The sequence below is a fragment of the Schistocerca cancellata genome, chromosome 7 (genome assembly GCF_023864275.1).
Source record: "Schistocerca cancellata isolate TAMUIC-IGC-003103 chromosome 7, iqSchCanc2.1, whole genome shotgun sequence".
NCBI lineage: Eukaryota > Metazoa > Arthropoda > Insecta > Orthoptera > Acrididae > Schistocerca > Schistocerca cancellata.
In genome coordinates, this window is record NC_064632.1 from 212720523 (window position 1) to 212744852 (window position 24330).

The 24330-nt window shown below is 38.9% G+C and overlaps 1 protein-coding gene across 1 annotated transcript in view; it reads right to left on the reverse strand.

The window, feature by feature from the left end:
• Nucleotides 1-24330, reverse strand: part of LOC126092703 (dynein beta chain, ciliary-like) — an 863310-nt gene that overhangs the window by 248903 nt on the left and 590077 nt on the right. Inside the window, 2 exon segments of the mRNA XM_049908426.1 lie at nucleotides 15686-15887; nucleotides 18625-18887. Of these exon segments, the coding sequence (XP_049764383.1) occupies nucleotides 15686-15887; nucleotides 18625-18887 (465 nt within the window).

Here is a 24330-nt window from a genome sequence, read left to right on the forward strand (position 1 = left end):
GAAAATATTCCACAAGAAATTTCCGGTTTTTTTAACCAAAATTGGCCGAGAAAAAAAATGTGTTGCATTACTTATTGAACTGCCCTCGTAATCTATCTGAAACCTGTCAGTATCTCCAGGCTTCTTCCATGTATACAGCCTTCTTTTATGATTCTTGAACCAAGTGTTAGCTATGATTAAGTTGTGCTCTGTGCAAAATTCTACCAGGCGGCTTCCTCTTTCATTTCTTAGCCCCAATCCATATTCACCTACTACGTTCCCTTCTCTCCCTTTTCCTACTACTGAATTCCAGTCACTCATGACTATCAAATTTTCGTCACCCTTCACTATCTGAATAATTTCTTTTATTTCATCATACGTTTCTTCAATTTCTTCGTCATCTGCAGAGCTAGTTGGCATATAAACTTGTACTACTGTAGTAGGTGTGGGCTTCGATCTATCTTGGCCACAATAATGCGTTGAATATGCTGTTTGTAGTAGCTTACCCACATTCCTATTTTCCTATTCATTATTAAACCTACTCCTGCATTACCCCTATTTGATTTTGTGTTTATAACCCTGTAGTCACCTGACCAGAAGTCTTGCTCCTCCTGCCACTGAACTTCACTAATTCCCACTATATCTAACTTCAACCTATCCATTTCCCTTTTTAAATTTTCTAACCTACCTGCCCAATTAAGGGATCTGACATTCCACGCTCCAATCCGTAGAACGCCAGTTTTCTTTCTCCTGATAACGACATCCTCTTGAGTAGTCCCCGCCCGGAGATCCGAATGGGGGTATTTTAGCTCTGGAATATTTTACCCAAGAGGACGCCATCATCATTTAATCATACAGTAAATTAGTATTTATTTGGAAAGTTGGACACTGATTCTGCTGTGGTGTGCATACATAAACTCTGAGATATTATTGTCACGAGTGGTAGTGAGCGAACAATTGTTGTTAGTAGTTGGATGCAGCCTGCAGTGGAGAGAAGCTGCCGACAAATTAGGTCACAGCCTGCCACAACTGTGCTAGTAGCACTGGAGGAGACTTTGGTATTAGTTGAGGATTTTTGGTAATTTGCCTTTTTGCTGCATATAGTTGATGCTTCCTTGTGCACTGGAGTGATTTTATCAGATTTGTGTATGCATACATTGAGAGTAATATTTGTATCTTTGTTATGACCAGATAAGTGATTATTGATTACAGACATATTGGAATATTTAAAGTTGTTGCTAATCAAACTGTGGAAGAAAAGGAAAGATCTGAGTAATGTTTGTCAGTGTTTAAATTTTCAATTTACAGAATATAGTAAATTAGAAGTTTTTATTGGTTCCTTTCAATTTTTTTTCGCCATGAACCATGGACCTTGCCGTTGGTGGGGAGGCTTGCGTGCCTCAGCGATACAGATGGCCGTACCGTAGGTGCAACCACAACGCAGGGGTATCTGTTGTCAGGCCAGACAAACATGTGGTTCCTGAAGAGGGGCAGCAGCCTTTTCAGTAGTTGCAGGGGCAACAGTCTGGATGATTGACTGATCTGGCCTTGTAACATTAACCAAAACGGCCTTGCTGTGCTGGTACTGCGAACGGCTGAAAGCAAGGGGAAACTACAGCCGTAATTTTTCCCGAGGACATGCAGCTCTACTGTATGATTAAATGATGATGGCGTCCTCTTGGGTAAAATATTCCGGAGGTAAAATAGTCCCCCATTCGGATCTCCGGGCGGGGACTACTCAGGAGGACGTCGTTATCAGGAGAAAGAAAACTGGCGTTCTACGGATCGGAGTGTGGAATGTCAGATCCCTTAATCGGGCAGGTAGGTTAGAAAATTTAAAAAGGGAAATGGATAGGTTAAAGTTAGATATAGTGGGAATTAGTGAAGTTCGGTGGCAGGAGGAACAAGACTTTTGGTCAGGTGATTACAGGGTTATAAATACAAAATCAAATAGGGGTAATGCAGGAGTAGGTTTAATAATGAATAAAAAAATAGGAGTGCGGGTTAGCTACTACAGACAGCATAGTGAACGCATTATTGTGGCCAAGATAGACACAAAGCCCATGCCTACTACAGTAGTACAAGTTTATATGCCAACTACCTCTGCAGATGATGAAGAAATAGATGAAATGTATGACGAGATAAAAGAAATTATTCAGGTAGTGAAGGGAGACGAAAATTTAATAGTCATGGGTGACTGGAATTCGTCAGTAGGAAAAGGGAGAGAAGGAAACATAGTAGGTGAATATGGATTGGGGGGAGGGAATGAAAGAGGAAGCCGCCTTGTAGAATTTTGCACAGAGCATAACTTAATCATAGCCAACACTTGGTTCAAGAATCATAAAAGAAGATTGTATACCTGGAAGAATCCTGGAGATACTAAAAGGTATCAGATAGATTATATAATGGTAAGACAGAGATTTAGGAACCAGGTTTTAAATTGTAAGACATTTCCTGGGGCAGATGTGGATTCTGACCACAATCTATTGGTTATGAACTGCAGATTGAAACTGAAGAAACTGCAAAAAGGTGGGAATTTAAGGAGATGGGACCTGGATAAACTGAAAGAACCAGAGGTTGTAGAGAGTTTCAGGGAGAGCATAAGGGAACAATTGACAGGAATGGGGGAAAGAAATACAGTAGAAGAAGAATGGGTAGCTCTGAGGGATGAAATAGTGAAGGCAGCAGAGGATCAAGTAGGTAAAAAGACGAGGGCTAATAGAAATCCTTGGGTAACAGAAGAAATATTGAATTTAATTGATGAAAGGAGAAAATATAAAAATGCAGTAAATGAAGCAGGCAAAAAGGAATACAAATGTCTCAAAAATGAGATCGACAGGAAGTGCAAAATGGCTAAGCAGGGATGGCTAGAGGACAAATATAAGGATGTAGAGGCTTGTCTCACTAGGGGTAAGATAGATACTGCCTACAGGAAAATTAAAGAGACCATTTGGAGAGAAGAGAACCACTTGTATGAATATCAAGAGCTCAGATGGAAACCCAGTTCTAAGCAAAGAAGGGAAGGCAGAAAGGTGGAAGGAGTATATAGAGGGTTCATACAAGGGCGATGTACTTGAGGACAATATTATGGAAATGGAAGAGGATGTAGATGAAGACGAAATGGGAGATAAGATACTGCGTGAAGAGTTTGACAGAGCACTGAAAGACCTGAGTCGAAACAAGGCCCCGGGAGTAGACAACATTCCATTTGAACTACTGATGGCCTCGGGAGAGCCAGTCATGACAAAACTCTACCATCTGGTGAGCACGATGTATGAGACAGGCGAAATTTCCTCAGACTTCAAGAAGAATATAATAATTCCAATCCCAAAGAAAGCAGGTGTTGACAGATGTGAAAATTACCGAACTATCAGTTTAATAAGTCACAGCTGCAAAATACTAACGCGAATTCTTTACAGACGAATGGAAAAACTGGTAGAAGCCGACCTCGGGGAAGATCAGTTTGGATTCCGTAGAAATGTTGGAACACGTGAGGCAATACTGACCTTACGACTTATCTTAGAAGAAAGATTAAGAAAAGGCAAACCTACGTTTCTAGCATTTGTAGACTTAGAGAAAGCATTTGACAATGTTAACTGGAATACTCTCTTTCAAATTCTGAAGGTGGCAGGGGTAAAATACAGGGAGTGAAAGGCTATTTACAGTTTATACAGAAACCAGATGGCAGTTATAAGAGTCGAGCGGCATGAAAGGGAAGCAGTGGTTGGGAAAGGAGTAAGACAGGGTTGTAGCCTCTTCCCGATGTTATTCAATCTGTATATTGAGCAAGCAGTAAAGGAAACAAAAGAAAAATTCGGAATAGGTATTAAAATTCACGGAGAAGAAGTAAAAACTTTGAGGTTCGCCGATGACATTGTGATTCTGTCAGAGACAGCAAAGGACTTGGAAGAGCAGTTGAACGGAATGGATAGTGTCTTGAAAGGAGGATATAAGATGAACATCAATAAAAGCAAAACGAGGATAATGGAATGTAGTCAAATTAAGTCGGGTGATGCTGAGGGAATTAGATTAGGAAATGAGACACTTAAAGTAGTAAAGGAGTTTTGCTATTTAGGGAGTAAAATAATCGATGATGGTCGAAGTAGAGAGGATATAAAATGTAGAATGGCAATGGCAAGGAAAGCGTTTCTCAAGAAGAGGAATTTGTTAACATCGAGTATAGATTTAAGTGTCAGGAAGTCGTTTCTGAAAGTATTTGTATGGAGTGTAGCCATGTATGGAAGTGAAACATGGACGATAACTAGTTTGGACAAGAAGAGAATAGAAGCTTTCGAAATGTGGTGCTACAGAAGAATGCTGAAGATAAGGTGGGTAGATCACGTAACTAATGAGGAGGTATTGAATAGTATTGGGGAGAAGAGAAGTTTGTGGCACAACTTGACAAGAAGAAGGGATCGGTTGGTAGGACATGTTTTGAGGCATCAAGGGATCACAAATTTAGCATTGGAGGGCAGTGTGGAGGGTAAAAATCGTAGAGGGAGACCAAGAGATGAATACACTAAGCAGATTCAGAAGGATGTAGGTTGCAGTAGATACTGGGAGATGAAGAAGCTTGCACAGGATAGAGTAGCATGGAGATCTGCATCAAACCATTCTCAGGACTGAAGACCACAACAACAACAACAAGGCTTGTTGCCCAAACCCACCCTGATCATTCTATTGTGGCCATGCATTGCACTCTGCATGGATTGCAGCACTTCTTTTGAATTAGTTTAGTACATTGCTGGATGCAGAATATTCTCATAGTTGCAGCAGCAAGACAAGGTAAGATGACAGTTGCATGCAGGAGCATTATTGTATTAATTGTTAGATGTTATAATCACAACCAGATACAAGAGAATTTGCATTTCCATGGTTTATAGGAAGAGTGATAAATATCTCCCCTTTTTTCCTCAATCAGTATTCTAATGTTGTAATGCTGTCAGAAATGAAGCTTTACACATTTCTATACATTTTTCACAAGAACGATAATAATTATCAAATATAGAAATTAACAGTTTTGAATGTGTTTGTACTACCGGTGATTCATATAGGATTTCTGTACTGTGATACATCCCTTGCAAGGCTACTGCAGGAAGGCACCAAAGTTTCCTGGAACAAGGTGCAAGAAAGATCATTCGATGTCCTTAAGGAGGCACTAACATTTTCTCTTGTCACAGCATTAAATGACAACAATGCCAACATAGAACTTGACACCAATGCTAACAGTTGTGGAACAGATGTAGTCCTAGAGCAAATTCAGGAAGATGCTGAAAAGGAGAGAATTTATTTTACAAGTGATAAAGAGTGCTTGCAGTTGTTTGGGCCACCATCAAGTTTGACCATATTTGGCAAACTACTTGTGTACCACTAGTGGTATGCAAAGCCATTTCAGGTGGTATGTTTACAAGTAAACAAACCCCACACCAATATAAATAAAATTACTAACTTAATGTTACTTTATTTTTAAAGTAAAATGATGGTGAGAAAACTGACAGGTAAAAGTACCATCTGTGTAATGTAAAGAAAATGGATTTACCGCAGAATATTTGTTTTGGACAGTGTGCAGGACACAGGAAGGTCAGATTGTACAGTCCCCATACTCCGTTCATTAGCAGTCATTGCCTCCACCAGGAATAATTCATCTTATTTTGATGTTGGTGACATTTTGATCAGGTATTTTTGGTTGTTGTTCAAAAGTTTTCGTAACGTTTTCCAATTGCTGTCAACTTATGGATGTGCCAATGTGTGGCGCTGTAATAGTCATTACGCTGTGAACAATTTGATATCATTATTGTCACTTTGTTGGGCATTATGTTAAATGAACTTATGATATGAAGAAAGCTTGTGTCAATGCTCAAGCTTCCACACTTGCTCTCTCCCTCTCACCTCAGGGGTAATTAAAAACTGAACAAGCTGTTAAGACACTATGCCAACCACTGTAAGGAAGGCCAACGATGGAAGTATATGCTGCAATCACGTCTGGTGCATTTGGTACCAATCCTGCCTGAAGCAGCATAATTCCACAGAATTGGAATCAACCTTTGGGGAAAACTCTAAAGTTGACAAATGGGAATCGTAGGATAAAATAGTCAGCACTACCTATCTCACCCACTCTGCTGTCACCGTAGCTGTGCCAACTGCCAAAGATAGGGAAACTGCAAAATTCCTTGTAGAAGACATCATTTTGAAGCAAGGAGCACCCTGTGCATTGATCTCTGTTCATGGAAAAGTTTTCCAGTTGAGGCTAGTGTCAGAGGTAATTTCAACTTGCAACACAGAATGCTTCATTAAGACACTGGCAGACATTCTCTCAATGTATACTGGTAGTGAGCAGAGACTGGGATACAGTACTGCCCATCATGACATTCACATTTAGCACTCCAAAGTAACACTACAGAGGCTTGAGACTGTTCTTTCTGCTCCAAAGTAATTGGGCTGGAAAAGTAACAAATACACTGTTCCTCCCATTTCGACCAGACAAAACTCAGGATGACTTTGTGGAAAACCTCGTCACCAGGACCAAAGGAGGAGGGCAGCTTGTTTGCATACAGATCCTGGACATCCAGGAGAAAGACCGAACAATGAGGTACTGCCTGGAAGACTTCGTATGGAATTTTATGCCTATTTGGAAAGTAGTACTATCAGAAAAGATCATGGAAACTGAAGACCCAGTCAATAATCATGAAACTCTAACAAGAGGGGCTACCTACCTCCGACACTCATTTTGTTAAGAAGGATGTAACAAGATGAACAGAATATTAGGATCAACCACTGGCACCATGTAAAGGAACACTGGAAAGATCCAGATCCAGGAGGCTGTAGTTGGCTCCAATGAGAGCTTCTAAAAAGGCTCCAATGAGACTTCCTGAAACTGTGAATTGCTGTTTCTCCAGGAGAGATTGGCATTGCTCCATGCCACAAGCTTTAGTGCATACTATCTGGCATAGCAGTTAGTCTCACTGGCTGATGTGTTGTGGGTCATCACTTCAAACCCAACCACCAGCAAATATTTGTTATCATTGTTTCTGGAAGTTTCTTGAAATATCTTATGTTTGAAATGTTCGTATATTGTGGAATATTTGATGTTTGTATAAATAGCTTCACTCTCCATCCAGAAGTTCAGTCCTGTTCTAACTGTACACTGCACAGTGGTGTTAATAATAAATTTGCTTTTAGGGATATTTCTCTGATGACCATGCTTTTGGATTTGGACTTGAGTGAGGTTACAACATGAGGATATGAAGTAACAGTAAGTCAACAACATGAAGCTAACAGATAAATTACAGAAGTTTGGATTCTTTCAGCTTTCAAATAAAAGTGGAAACGGTTGCAAGGAATAAGACAAGGAATAAATTTCATGCAAGTTGCAAATTAAAAGAGCCTTGAACAAGATTTGTAAACCTAAGTGGTCAGAAATGGATAATACTGCATCTGATAAACTTTGCCTCGATAACTCAGATGGTAAGAACACTGCCCACAAAAGGCAAGGTTCTGAAATAGAGTCCTAGACCAGTGCACAATTTTCATCTTCTGAAATTGAGTCCTAGTCCAGTGCACAATTTTAATCTGTCAAAAACTTTCAAAACAGTGTACACTCAACTGCAGGATGAAAAATTCATTATGTATAGAACTATGTGCTTATTAACTGTCCAGAAGGACCTTATTGCAGAGCTGTCTCATTGACTTCAGATGTGACTGTCTCTTCTTCTAGCGACTTATTAAAAAGTTGTCTGAATGGTTTGAGAACCCCTGCCAATCTCTTCAGTCCTTGTAAATGTATAACAGGTAAAGAGGTATGTTTTCTTAATGTTTTTTGCACCTCACTAATCATTATCATCTTCTCATTACTAAATGACTCATGGCCTACTCAAACCAGTGGAGAGATTTTTCCCTTATCGTATGTCTAAGTCCCATAACAGCTACAGAAAAACAGTTAATACTATTTTCTGCTTTTGTTGATATTATTCTACATTCATTTGAAAAGAAATTCCTATCTTCTTTCTACTTCTCTCCACTGACTCATACTATATGTTAACAGAGTTTTTGGTTTCTCTTTTTAGACTTTCTTCCTTCTCAAGAACAGTCAGACACCATAAATCCCAGTCCAAATCACAGAATGTTAACCTCTGGTTGAGTTTTCAATGTCTTTCTTATGGTCACCTTCAACTTTGGAATCCTCTCCCAGAGATCTGAACGGCATGCTATCTGCAATCAAAGTCATTATGATGTATTTTTAATTACAGGGTACATTTCCTGTGGACACATACACTGAAGAATCAAAACATTATGACCGCAAGACTGAATGCCACTTAATGGAGCAAAGACAAATGAAAAATCATTTTAGTAATTACAGGGGCCACACACATGAAAACCCACTAACACACTTTTGCAAAAGGTAGATCGTTACGGCCCAATGCCTTGTTGGCAACCAGAATATAATAATAATTGGATACTTTTGCCAACCTCCCAATTCAGATGATACAATTGCTGAAAGTTTAAAAGAGAACTTGAGTTTGATTTCAAAGACGTACCTGACTCATACAATGATAGTTGGCGGTTACTTTAATTTACCCTCGATATGCTGGCAAAAATACAGGTTTAATTCATATGTACACATAAAACATCATGCAACATTGTGCTAAACGCATTCTCTGAAAATTATTTCGAGTAGATAGTTCATGAGCCGACGTGAATAGTAAATGGTTGTGAGAACACACTTGACCTCTTAGTAACAAATAATCCTGAGTTAATAACAAGCATCAAAATGGATACAGGGATTAGTGAACACAGGATTGTCGTAGTGAGATGGAATATTGTAACCCCCAAATCCTCCAAAAGTAAACAAAAAATATACCTATTCAAAAAAGCAGATAAAAATTCTCTTGACACCTTCCTGAGAGACCATTTAGACTCCTTCCAAATTAACAATATATTTGTAGACCAGATGAGGCTTGAATTCAAAGAAATAGTATTGGCAGCAATTGAGAGATTTATGCCAAATAAATTAACAAACGATGAGCTGATCCTCCTTGGTACACAAAATGGGTCAGAACACTGTTGCAGAAACAATGAAACAAACATGCCAAATTTAAACAGATGCAAAATCTCCAAGAATGATGATTTTTTACAGAAGCTCGAAATTCAGCACGGACTTCAATACAAGATGCTTATAATAGTTTCTACAATGAAACTTTGTCTCGAAACCTGGCAGAAAATCCAAAGAGATTCTGATCGTATGTGAAGTATGCTAGCAACAAGACACAATCAACCTTCTCCGTGAAATAGCAATGGAGATAATATCGAAGACAGTGCTGCCACAGCGGAGTTGCTAAACACAACCTTCTGAAATTCCTCCACCAAAGACGACAAAGTAAAAATTCCAGAATTCGAATCAAAAACAGCTGCCAACATGAGTAACATAGAATGAGATATCCTCAGAGTAGTGAAGCAACTTAAATCACTGTCTTCTGGTCCAGACTCTACACCAATTAGGTTCAGTTCAGAGTATGCTGATGCAATAGCTCCACACTTAACAATCGTATACAACTGTTCACTTGACGAATGATCCATACCCAAAGACTGGAAAGTTGCCAGGTCACACCAGTATTCAAGAAAGGTAGTAGGAGTAATCCTCTAAATTATAGGCCCATATTATTAATGTTGATATGCAGCAGGATTTTGGAACATATATTGTGTTTGAACATTATGAATTACCTCGAAGAGAATGGTCTATTGACACACAGTCAACATGGATCTAGAAAACATCGTTCTTGTGAAACACAACTAGCTCTTTACTCGCATGGAGTGCTGAATGCTACTGACAAGGGATTTCAGATTGATTCTATATTTCTGGATTTCCGGAAGGCTTTTGACCCTGTACCACACAAACGGCTTGTAGTGAAATTGAGTGCTTATGGAATATCATCTCAGTTATGTGACTGGATTTGTGATTTCCTGTCACAGAGTTCACAATTCGTAGTAACTGATGGAAAGTCATCGAGTAAAACAGAAGTGATTTCTGGCATTCCCCAAGGTAGTGTTACAGGCCCTTTGCTGTTCCTTATCTATATAAATGATTTGGGAGACAATCTGAGCAGCTGTCTTAGGTTGTTTTCAGATGATGCTGTCATTTATCGACTAGTAAATTCATCAGAAGATCAAAACAAATTGCAAAATGAGTTAGAAAAGATATCTGTATGGTACAAAAATTTACAGTTGACCCTACATAATGAAAAGTGTGAGGTCATCTGCATGAGTGCTAAAAGGAACCCATTAAACTTTGGTTACATGATAAATCAGTCAAATCTAAAGGGTGTAAATGCAACTAAATACCTAGAAATTATAATTATGAACAACTTAAATTGGCAGGAACACATAGAAAATGTTGTGGGGAAGGCTAACCAAAGACAGCATTTTATTGGCAGGACATTTAGAAAATGTAACAGATCTACTAAGGAGACTGCCTATACAACACTTGTTCATTCTCTTTTAGAATACTGCTGTATGGTGTGGGATCCTTACCACATAGGATTGATGGAGTACTTCGAAGAAGTTCAAAAAGGGTAGCACTTTTTATATTATCGCGAAATAGGGAGAGAGTGTCATTGAAATGATACAGGATTTGGGGTGGACATATTTAAAACAATGGCTTTTTTAATGTGGCGGAATCTTCTCACGAAATTCCAATCACCAACTTTCTCCTCCCAGGCGAAAGTATTTTGTTGACACCGAGCTACATAGGGAGAAATGATCACTATGATAAAATAAGGGAAATCACAGCTCGTACGGAAAGATATAGGTGTTCAATCTATCCACACGCTATACAAGATTGGAATAATAGAGAATTGTGAAGTGCCAGGCACTTAAATGTGATTTGCAGAGTATCGATGTAGATGTAGATCCCAGACATGGCAAAGCTGGTTGGCTGTTCTCATGCTACTGTCTTGAATGTCTTTAGAAAATGTTTGAAGAACAGTGAACTCATGAGTAGGTGACAAGGTGTTGTCAAGTCTGATCACAGAAAATGGAGATCAGAGGCTTCCCTACTCAGTAAGCCAGAGGTAGTGGCGATCTGTGACAGATCTCATGACATACTACAGTGCTGCAACAGACACAAGTGTTTCATATAGTTCACACCACAGTGTTGAAGGCTCCATAGCAGACAATCCCTATTTGTTCCCCTGTTGACCTAATTAGAACATCAATTACTATTGTGGTAGACCCTGAATCATAGAGACTGGACCTTAAGAGCACAGAAATGATTCACATAGATAAATCACATTTCTTGTTACACTTGGTTAATTGTTGTGTCTGGCTACACCATCACCCATGCGAATGGCTGATCAAAACAGGAATTGCGCCATAGATGTGGGCTGGTGGGGAAGGTATATTGTGCTATTGGAGAAATTCACCTAGACTTCCATGGGACCTGTGGCCATACTGACATCTGTGAACTATGTGAACATTATTGTAGACTATCTGCATCCCTTCACACTTGATAGCTTCTCTGGTGGCGTAGGCATCTTCCTGCATGATAACTGTCCATGACACATGGCCAGAATCATGCTACAGTGGTTTGAGGGTCATGATAGTGAACTTACTTTGATGTGTTGGCCACCAAATTCACCTGATCTGAACTCAAAGAAAGATATCTGGGACGTTATTAGACACCAGCTCTGCGACTAAAAACTACTGATCCATAATTTAAGGGTCACGGTCAAAGTGGACATCTGATGTCACAAACTCCAGAAGCCTACTAAGAACGTGTTTAATTCATGTCAGGCAGAATCATTACTGTGCTGTGATCCAGAAGTGGTCCAACTCACTATTTAGCAGTTGGTCACTATGTTTTGGCTCATCAGTGTATTATGAATCTTTAATACATTGATTTCTCATTGTCTTCCACCTTCAGGAGGAGCAGAATGAAAGGGTCCCCTGAACTTTTACCCACTCCTCTGCCTGGCAGAAAGAGGGATTTCCTATACTAAAAGTCTTCATCTGTCATTGCCGACGATTTTCATTTAAAATTTAAGAAGTGACAGTGATAGACTGAGATTCAGTATCTTTCTCATTAGAGTCAAAAAAGCTACTCCTGGACCACAGTCTATGAACTTACAATGATAGATGACTGATGATGAAGCCCATCCATTCTTTGGGAACTCCTGGTTTTCTGCAACCTGAATGTAGACCCTAGGTCGATGAGTCCCATAAATTCCTACTCAGTATTTAACACTGCCACAGCAGAACATGTAGCAATGGATGCGGCAAGCACTAGCACCCTGATTTCCCAACACAGGTGGTGTAGTCACATATGATGTACACATCTAAGTGCGTAAGAGAAATCTGCCTAAGGAATTGAGTACAAGCAGGTACAGAACAGGAGTCAAATAGAATGTTTAACAGCAGATGTTGATGTTGAGTGGTTGATGTAGTCATCCTGTTAAAGCCTGCTTAGTGTTAAAAGGTTTTTTGTACCTATCTTTAGCTTGTTAGTTGTGGAGTAGAGGATAATAGGTGCCTTAACAACAGGGTACTGGACGTGTGTTTGACTGCACTGGTGCAAGTGGTGCTGGGAATGTCCTTGCAGATGAGAGAGTATGGTAAAGAATGTATGATTGTGAAGTAGTTGAATGAATACAATCAACACTTGCAGGCTTTGAAAACTACTTCACCACAACTGCACAGTATCTATTTAGTGCATGGTGGAACCGGTGGTATTGTCTGAATGGGTAGCATCACTGCCTTAGATGCAGAAGGACTTGAGTTCAATTCCTGGTACCTCCTCAGATTTATTGTGGAATATGGGTGTGGGAGCAGTGTCCCCTCAGCCTCATGAGGGGAGATGAGCAGCTGCTTGAATTAACAAGCAGCAGAATCATCAGGATTCATCTAATGGCATAACAGCTGGAGGGATTGGCAGCATGCTGATCAAATGTCCCACAATCATAGGTTGCTCCTCATACTGCCGTATAGGCAGCAGTCTGCGAATTGGAGGCCTAATCCCTGAGAGGTGTTTTACGTTTAGTTACGCAGTAAGTTGGTGCTAATGAAAAACATAAATTATATAGTGCAGTACCAACATAGAGAATGAAGGAAGTGTGTCTTAAATGAAGGAAGTGTGTCTTAACCATGGCTTCAGAACAAATCTTTGTAAGCAGTAAACTAAATTCATTCTCTTTAGTCATGTCAATATAAAGTTTACAGTAGTGTGCTGGTACATGGGGACACTGATGGATGAGATTATACTATGTGACAGATAGTAGGGACAGGGTGTATATGCGGGAAAGAAGAAAAAATTCCCAGATTTCCCAGTTAAAAAGAATTTTTTCTCAAATGAAAATAAAGTTCTTCTGAGGTGAAAAATACACTTTTTCCATGATAAATGACAGTATAGTTTTCCTCAAAGCTGTAAAAATATCAATCATTTGAATGGTAAAGGTTTTATACACCAGAGTCCAAAGTAGAACACCCCGCCACTCCAGAGAATGAAAAAACTTGGCAAAAAAAAGAAAGCTTTGGAAAGATCTTTGATGTACAGCAACATTTGCACTGCATATTTTCTTATTTGTATTATGAATGGATATATTCAAGTTACACCAAACACAGTTTCTGAAGCATTGAAATCGAGATTGAAATGCGGTTTTGTAAGCCAACAACAGCTCACTTCACATGATCTAGTCAGGTAATGACAGCAGATATTCAGAGGATAGGACATGTGATGTAGTCAGCCAACTGCAACGTCACTGTTAAGTTGTGTGAACATACAAATAGGAAAAGTTAATGGTTTGAAGTAACACACATGGTGTTGCTACAAGAAAAGCTAAGCTTTCACATATAATATTGGTCTTTTTGTGTGTGTTGCACTTTAAGATACATCACACAAATGTGCTAGTAAAATTTTAAATAATGACATTAACACGTGGCCTTCTGGGCTTGAAATTCTTCTAAGCAGTTGCTCCTCAGTGTGTTAAGTTTTAAATGAGAGTCAAACACTCTGTGATTTAAGAAATTCATTGCACATTCTCACACGTTATATAATTCATCTTGTGTAAAAGGAAATTTACTTTGAAAGTAATGCTTTTCAAAGCACGATTCACAATATTTTCAAGTGGCCTGTTAGAAATATCATTTCAGTAGTTATCAGAGAGCGACAGAAAACAGGTGTTGCTGCACTTGGGCATCTATGATGATGTAGGAAGCTCACATGTTCGCACTCGTGTTTGTGTGTGTGTGTGTGTGTGTGTGTGTGTGTGTGTGTGTGTGTGTGTGTGTGAAGAGATGATACTGGAGTATCAGAATTTTGTAAACCATACTAAAATGCATAATTCGACTTAAAGTGCACATTCATATGTCCAGATTCACAATGAAGTAGGCCCAACCTAATATTAAGCTTTTGAGTGCAGTTTTCGGGATGCAAATTTTCTTGGGAATACCAGTACCCTATTATCTCATGTTTGGTTCTTTATTATGGCATAATGCCAGACATGTCAGAAGATGAAAATGTGCACCTGAAATTAACTGAACAGTTGAAACTAGCCAAAAGTGTGGAATGAAACACTTCGTTTCTAATAAATTGACTGCCTCCGTGGAAAAGATTAATAAAAGCCACATTTATTTAGCAAACAGACAAAAATAACTTCATTGTTCTGCAAGGTGATTAATGCTCGACTGACAAAAAAGTGATGTGGAAATGAAATAGAATCAGAAACCTGTAACTAATAACACATTTTAGCCTTCTGTAATTATGTGAGTGGTATTTTAATTCATACAACAGCTCCTAGCCAGAGAAATCTGTTTTGTTTTCATTTGACATGAGAACTGTAAACAAGGAGGAAAAGACAAAAATCACTAAATGTAAACAGAGCTCACGTGGAGACTAACCCCCTCCCCACTAAAGCCCAGACTGCTCTGTGGATGCATGAATCTGGCAGCTTGGGTACGCCAGATAAATTTTTCCAGGTAGCATCTGGCTGCTTGTTACTACTGCTGATACAGCTAACAGCCACACTTCACGTAGCCAGAACTGGGAAAAGGTACTGCCCATGCATAATTCAACTGCACATAGATGTGAACCCACTGGCAGCTGCTCAAACGAACTTAATTTAAACAGTTATGATGTCACGCTCATCAGCAGCGATTTATTGTTATGAAGTATTCCATAGTCTTTGTTCTAAAGCCTTTGACACATTTTGCTGTTTATCAATTTTTACCAGTCAAAATTACAAGAATTTAACTGAAGACTAAAACAATGAAAAATTCTCAGAATTCTAAACAATTCCTGGGTTTTTCCCCGTTTTCTTCCCAGACAAAAAAATTTCAGTTTTTCCTAGTTGTCCAGCATGTATACACCCTATGATCTAGGAAGGAGAAGGAGCTAGTTACTTTCGTTCAGGGTAATAATTATAAACCATGAGTAACTAGAGTTGATTTATTCATAATCTCTTACATAAGAACAGAATACTGTGCCACAGTTTACAGTGATTTTTCTATAATTACTGTTATGCTTGTATTATTGATGGAAAGCCTACAAAAATAAAATAGGGATAAAATAGCCAACCCAGAATTATCCTAAGGGTAAAAATGATGAACTCAAATAATTACCTGAAACTGTTTCAAATATTTAAACTATTATAATGACTACTTTCCTTCACTGAGCTACTTTAAAAGGCTGAAAAGTGGCATGTATAGAATTGAATGCACTTGCCTTGAGAGAGCCAGCAACTACTAGCACAGATTTTATTGCCCTGAGTCCCCAATCATAGTGGTCTTGTTTGGACAACAGCTCTCGGCACAGAGTGTAAAGAGTGATGAACTTACGAGCCAAGAGGCGTGCTTCTTGGAAACCTTCTGCCACTAACATAATTTCACAGATCAGTTCAAAATCTGGTACCACCATTGCACATGGCCTGAAATAAAATGTATCAATTTCAAATTCAAGTCTATAAGCAAATCATTTAAGAAGGAACTCAGTATTTAGATAATATTTTTCATAATAAGCATCTTATATCAACATAAGGCAAGCCACAATCAAATTCATTCTCTCTCTCTCTCTCTCTCTCTCTCTCTCTCTCTCTCTCTCTCTGACACACACCCACACACAAACACAAACACAAGCACACAGACATTCACACACTAAACGTTATTATTCACAGAGTGGGCTGTGAGTGCAAGTATTCAAATAGAACACTAAAAAGATAAACTGAAATAATTATATACCATTGATATTAATACTAAAAGTGTGTTTATCATGGCTTTCCTGGCATACTAGTTGTAAAAATGGCTCTCGGGTGAAACATCAGGTATCAATCTGAAATGCCCACAATATTTCAGTGGCACAACTATCTCCTCCATCTAATCTTGTTCCAGGCCAACTGCTGCATAGTCTGATCTTCTTTTCAAATCATATAGCATTTTTAGTTTTTCCCTTTCTGTTTTCTTCTGTCATTTGATTATACCTTTGATAAGTGTTGCTAAAATTTCTTTTTGTCACAGTATGTCACACTCAGCTTGCTTTCCTTTTCTTAAACGGACTTGGGAGAGTTTTTTGCTCCTTTAACCCTTTCCATTTGTTTCCTGTTATTCACTCTATCCAATGATTTTGTTTTATTCATTCTCCTCCAAACTCACATCTTGAATGCTTCAATTTGGTCTCTTTCTCTCTTCTCCAGCTGCCAGAGATGTGCACAAAACACTCCACATGAAACATTTAATCAACATATTCTTTAATGCTAATGCCACTTTGTTGCATGATAAGCATTTCTTTTTCTGGAAAGCTTGCTTTGCCATTGCAGTTCTCCATCATATCTCTGTTCCATTCACCCACTTATTGTCTAACATGCTCCCAAAATATCTGTACTGTGCAACCTGTTCAATCCAACCTCCTGTTGTTTTCACTTTTATACCTTATTTGTCATGTATTCACATCACTTTAGTTTTCTTTGTGTTGATTTTCATTCAATTTGCAGTATTTCTTTAAGTATGGATACATTTCTGGGAAATCTGCAAGAGTACCGTTCAACGGCAAATCTGATGCAGAAGTTTGATGATGACTGGGTTCACATTCTTTGTGAAATTTTTATTTGAAATAATTCCTCTTTAGGCTGTTAAAACATTATTTACTGTGATTGCATTTTTGATATGCGGTCATTTTCAAACATTGTGGGATGTTGTAGCCCTCTCAACAGAATAAGTCGTGATATGCTGTGTAAGAGCAGTTGCATTCAGCACTGTAAATTTATGTGCTGCTTTGTAGATCATAAACATTAGGAAACTGGTGAGATAATGACATAAGCACTCAAATTTAAATTTCTTGTAGTAGGTATGGTAAATGGATCACAAGAGTATGCAACATGAAATGTACATTTCTTTTTGAACTGCTCTGCTTTATTAATGTCCTTTTTTAAGTTGAGAGGAAGTTCATTATGAACTTTTATCCTATACTATAGAACCCCCTTTGGTGTCTTTTGTCAGAGTTGCAACACCTTTGCAAAAAATTTGGTTATGTTGTATGCCATGATCGTGAATGTATGTTTGTTTCAAATCTTCTTGGCTATGAACTTGTTGGCTATGAATATCATTAATGCACAGGTGTACATGAGATCGAACTGCCCACTCCCTAAGTCAGTCAGACTGCTTGTTTCTGTAGTTCTTTTTACCACACTAATGGTATTTCTTCTGAACATTATACTGTAGGAGAGTAAAAAGGGGATATGTTCTAATTACAACAGCAATATTATCTCATTATCAACATACTGACAGACAGCTCTTAGTGCAGATTATCACGATCAGCCATGGAATTTATTATAGTCTGTGTTTTAACTTCACTGAAATATGTGGAGTCCAGAAACAAGTAATTAAAAATTTCCTTGCAGGAGCCATTTATTCATGTTAGAAATGAATCTATAGGTAAGAGCAAACAATCAAAAGTCCAGAATGAAATAAAAACAACATTATGAAAAGGACAGAGTGCTATCCACCATATAGAGAAAACATTGAGTTGCAGACAGGTACAACAAAGAGAATGCTGTATTTAATGCATTACCTAGAAATTTATATGTGTAGTATTTTATGATTGTTATTAGTTGATATAAAGTCAATGTTAAAAACTTCTCATTATATTACAAAGTTTTATTATAACTATTTCTAGCAAGTACAGGAATTTTGGAATACTTATTCCCAGTGTCCTATAAACTCTGTATTTGGCTTTGATTTTACTGCTGGACATTCAAAATAGTGTTCAGCAGAGTACCTGATTTTTGTGGATGTAAATTGCAACCTTTTTGTGTTTTGATTCAGCCCTAGAGTAATGAGAACTAATTACATAACTTTTCAATTTTTGCAGCTTTTAGGTGGTGTCCTGTTAAGCGTCTCTACAGTTGTTTGAACTATTTATATTGTTTTTTGAAGAGAAAGCGAATTTTTCTTTTTAAAAAACTTCTTCTAATCTGATGTCTTTTTTTACCATATTGTTTTTCTTGGGAATTCTCACAGATTTCTTACACTTACATTTGATACTAAACTTACATCTGACATTGAAGATATATCCAACATTTACTTCATAACAGATTCTTTCTTTCACACTAAAAAAAAAAAAAAAAAAAAAGTATAGTCTAACATGTGACATGAACTTGAAAATATATTTACCTGAAAAGTGCTTTCAAATTTTCAGGTAGCTCCGTTCTTCCAGCATACCCTGGGTTCATAGTGATGAACATCCCTACAGTTGGTATTAAAGCTATGACTTCGCCCATAAAGTTGAAAGTTGTCTTCTTGCCCTTAATAGCATCCAGAACAGATTTCACTTGTACAGACACCACAGACAATACTTCTACAGAGATGCGATTGAATTCATCAAAACAGCCCCATGCACCAGTCTGTGCCAAGCCCTTGTAGATATTTCCACATGACTGTAAATAAAATTTGCATATCAATATTTAACAATTATGCCTACTGTGGACCAGTATTATGAGATATGTTATAAGTGCAAATCGGGAATATCAATGACTCACTATCCAATTACATTAACATATATGCACCATGAAATTAGAACCTGTAATAAATCAAATATGGGCAACTGTAGAACAAGAATACTAGAAATCAAATCTAGAGAGAAATTAAATTATTCAAACAGGCTCTTCCACAGTTAGGTAGAGGCAGAAAACATATATCCACTAGCAGCAGTGAAAGTCAGCAAAGATAGTACTTGCAACAAGTTAGGGAAATTGAGAAAGAAGGAAAATGTGACAAAGAGTCTGTTTACGTAGGAGAAGATGATGCTGGTAATCATACAGGTATCCAAAATATTTATATAACTATTAGCAAAATGACTCTCAAGTGTTTAAATTAATAACTGGCTCTGTATCTTCTTAATTACAGGCAAATTCTTCCACGCTCTATTACTAAAATGAGTTTTTATCTGCAATAATTTAGTTTTGAAATCCAATGTGACAAATATATACCTCGTTTTCTGCTACAAATTTTCAAATTGTTGGACAAAAATTAACCCAAAACTCAAATTAGAATCTACTTTCTGCAAGTAGAAAGCCATAGTTATGGCAAGAAAAATGTAACATGTGAAATCATGAAGCACTAATAATGTGACCTTAATTTCATCCTTGATATCAATCAAAAGAGGCTCCAACACAATTATATTATAGGAAATGGTTACAAGATGAGGTGATATTATGCTCAAGAACAGGACTGAAGGGCAGGGAAGACAGAATTTGTTGTCTTGTGATGTTGTGGGAAAATTAATCTAATATTCTCTCTTCCAGGACTGCTAGTCCAGTGAGGTACAGTGCCACTACCTTGTAAAGAGTAAAATCTCTTAGAAGGGCCAGTGGAACACTGCATTACCTGCCAACAATGTGAGCATTGTCTATTGACATTTGAATTAAGACAACAAGCATGTGAAATTATTACAAGACAGGCTAACCTTGCTCAGTGTAACTTGCCAGCACAATGTTAATAGATGGCACAGGCATGGCAGTGTCTCAGTCATCCAGGTTTCGGTGGTGTTGATGAGTGTGTGACCAGAAGCAGAACATTGACACAACGCGTGCAGTGCTATCTGCTGTAAATAATCACTGATTTTGTAGCAGAGTCTTTCACAATCCAGCAGTATCCTCAGAATACAGGTGGTACACCAGATGGCGACATGGAGCCACAAGCTGCAGCTGATTTGGGTCTCCACCAGGTTACCTCCTCCCTACACTAAATGCATACCCAAAACTTGGTACCACAATGCAACAGGCCTTCTGGTAGACTCCAGCAATAGTTGGACACCTGCTAGGAGGCAGCAGGTCACAACCCCGGCACAGCAGCCACCTATCAACAGTGCAGTGGGCACATCTCTTGCCACTTGCTTTGTTCACTGCGTGTGGTCATTTATTGAAGAGGGGCTACTTCTGCAAGGTCCCAGTACATGCTGCTGATGTTGGTGTTGTGGCTCATGCAACACAGTCACAAGCCCAGCACCACGTGCAGATGTCAGCAAAGTTGGGCACCAGCACTTGTTGCCACTAGCTGGACGGACGCTGGCCACCAGTCGAGCAAGTGCCGCTCCCCTCCTGTGGAATAGGGGTCTGTTCACCTCTCTGCTGCACTGCAGAACCAATGTATCATTTGGAAATAAAGTATCGATTTTGACAATTGCTTCTTCCTGGGACTCACTGGCCTGCCATACAGTCTCACCCAATGACCACTTAGCATCCTGTCAATATAGCCATCCCAAGCCACCTCCAGAGTCAGCTATAAAATAGTATCAGAAGTGCAGATGTTGCCTCGGTGGGCAGCAGAGCATGTGTTGTCCATGAAGCATGATGTCTAGATCATGATCTGTGGTATCAACATAGTACGGTAAGTAGAGTAACTGTTTGTTACTTTTTATGTGTGTGACAGGCACAGGATCTATGATTGTCATTGTAACTTGAGGGTTACTTCGTTTACCGTATATACTTTAATCTAAGCCGCACTTTTTTTCCGGTTTTTGTAATCCAAAAATCCGCCTGCAGCTTAAAATCAAGTGCAAAGCGGAAGTTCTGAAAAATGTTGGTAGGTGCCGCCATAATTAACTTCTGTCATCGAATATATGTAGCGCTACACAGGCACAAGGATAAATACTGGCACCAAAACCTCTGCCACAGTAAATAAATTTAAAAAAAAAAAGGGGGGAAGACGAGCTTTTTTCTCCGTCCTGAGTTTCGACCACTGCATTTTCATACATTATCCAATGAAGTAAGTACAAATTCCGTATTGTTCATCTTCGAATGTAGCAGCATTTCAATGTACTATGAAAATGCAACTGGCAAGACTGTTTGGGATGTTTGTCAATATGGTCAACTCTGCGTTCTGAATTTTTTCCTACCTGTGACAAGAGATCATTGCTAATAGGAACTTTTATGAATTATGAATCACATGCAGTATTCTCTTCACCATAATAATAATACGAATATAAACGTTTTGCCATGTATTCTTTCATGTTTGCTGCTATCTCATTTAAATCCCGTCTGCCTAATTATCTACGAAACTAGAGCAAGACAACAGCAAACACGGAAGAATAAGCATCTCATGTCATGTTTATATTCATATTATTCTTATGTCGAATAGTGATACAGTCAGAAATGAAGCACGGCAATTGATTACATTTTTAAATCTAAGATGACTAATTTCTGTGCAGAATGTAATGTTCTAAAGAGGCGTCTGCAAAGATTTTCAAACGGAGAAAAAATTTCGCTAAACTCTCGTTCAGAACATCTTCTATCATATGCAGTCTATTATTTGGTTCTTGTTGATCATTATCAAAGAAAGCAGCAGTGTAAGTAACAACAAATAGCAGTCTCTAGCCATTGTTTCGCTAATGAGATGATTCCTCTCTCTCTTTTTTTTTTTTTTTTTTTAAATTGTAAGCGGCGGTAACGCGCACAAAAGCAAGCCATGCTGCGAGCGGCGACAGGTTGTAAACACTCATTATCAGAATGCGACAAACAATGCATGACACAGTACAGTAATGCATTTTCAGCTTTGAGTGATGTAAACACCTATAACAAAGAGAACGGCACTTATCAGATCAAAGAAAAATAAGCAATCAATTCAAACCAGACAAAGCACGTGAAAAAAGAAGGGTACCCGTATAAATACGGATGGAGCGCCTGATGCATTGATGCGGCTACCTGGTAAAGCTTAACAGCTAAGCTTATGACTTGAACCAAACTACTATAGCTGTATCGTCATTCATTCGACCTAAATTGTGTCTCATATTACAATGGACCAACTTTGTTTGGATTTGGAGGTGCGGCCTAAAACTTTTCTCTCCCCTTGAATTTCGAGTCTCAGATTTCACGTGTGGCTTAGATTAGGGAAAAATTTTTTTCCTCGATTTCGAGTCTCATTTTTCAGGTGCAGCTTAGATTCGAGTGCGGCTTAAATTCGAGTAAATACGGTAGACTGGAAGAATTGGCTCATGTGTCTGAATTTTATGGAAACAGTAAAGAGCAGTAGTCAGAGCCTGTGTGGTGATTGCAGCGTAATCTGCTTGGGCATTCTGCTCCTTGTGCGGAATCTGTAGCTGTAAATTGTTTTGCACACCATCATGTCATGTCATATGTAGAGAATGTAAATGGTTGATGAAAAGGGATGAGGTGTCATTGGTTTCTTTTTGCCAACTGGCTCATTTGTAATGTGTATGAATGAAATCTAAAGTCAGAGACTCAGGGTATTATGGAGGCAGTTCAGACATCAATTAATGATGTAGTGTGATAGAGAGCAGAAAATATGATCTTGCTTAAATAGCTTGCAGATCAACATATCAACAAGAGGAGTTAGCAGGGCTCAGGGCACCAAGCCTTGTAATAGATCCAGCTACTGCTAACCTAGTCACTCCCTTTTCTGGAAGATCCTGTGAGAATGTGATATATATAGAGGAGCTGACGATGTCGGCAAGTACTGGGGCTGTTCCAATAACCAGTTGTTGCAGGTAGTGATGTAGTGTTTAGGTTTAGCAGGAGGGGCAAAGTACTCTGTGCTGGCCACTGTGGCTGAGTGGTTCTAGGCGCTTCAGTCTGGAACCACGCGACTGCTACAGTCGCAGGTTCGAATCCTGCCTTGGGCATGGATGTGTGTGATGTCCTTAGGTTAGTTAGGTTCAAGTAGTTCTAAGTTCTAGGGGACTGATGACCTCAGATGTTAAGTCCCATCGTGCTCAGAGCCATTTTTGAGCCAAAGTACTCTGTGAGATGCACAGAAGTGTTTAGTAAGGGGGAGACATCTAAGCAGTTGAAATGTGGGCTTCTGTAGAGGTGTAGGAATGAGAATAGTGCAAAATTCTTTTGGCAGCAGCTGAGCACCACTATGAAGAGGTAAGGTAACAGGATGCTGTGGAACATTTTGTTGAGATAATAAGAAGTACAAATGTATGAACTGACACAGAGTGATGAAGCAAATAAAGCTTTTCTCCAGGAGGCCAGGCACAGAATGCTTGATTCTTTCGCAAGGGGTTTGTCACCAGATATGTTAAGGAGGGTGCACAAAGGACAAACTAAGGATCTCCATTCGGTTGTGAGATCAGTGATGGAGTGTGAGGAGATTGTTGTGTTGACAGGTGTGAGGGATATGTGCATTTTATTCTCTGCACGTGTGAAGTGTTACAATTGTGCGCATACAGAACGTTGCCAGCTGCAGTGGAATAAAGGTGGGATGTGTCATCAACAGCATTGTGGTAGTCATAGTATGGCTGGACAGAAAGGAAGCAATCAGCCGTGAAATGCAGGAGGGAACCCATGTCTGCTGGAAGGGGTTATCATTAAAATTATATGCAAAAACTACGTATGCTGAGATGGAATGTGCAATAGCAGCTGTGGTGAAGGAAAGGGAGTATAAGACTTTATTACAAACAGGAGCGCATTTGTTGATAGAGAGGAGGGACCTCACTGTCTGAGGCAATTGAACCCACCATGTTATAGATTGTGTGGCATAGGTGATGCTGATATAAGACCACTGAGGTCAGTGGAAATAAATTTTCAGGTGGAGCCTGCTGGATTTAAGAAGTGTGTGGAAGTAGTGCCTCACATAAGTGAGAGCTATAGCATGAGCTTAGGGCTAGACTTTCTGCATCAACTTCATGTCATAACTGACATCTGGCAACATGTGGTGGAACTTAATGGGAAGACATTCCCAGCTAGGGAAAGCCGTTGTGAATGTAGATCTGTCATGAGGTGCCTCCTTCTTAGTGGGCAATCCAATAAAAACCACATACAAATACATTAAGACTTGGTCATGATGAATGTCTGGCAAGTGGCATAGGGAAGTCACTTTGAGTGTGTGTGGAGTCAAACTTACCAATAAATATATTAT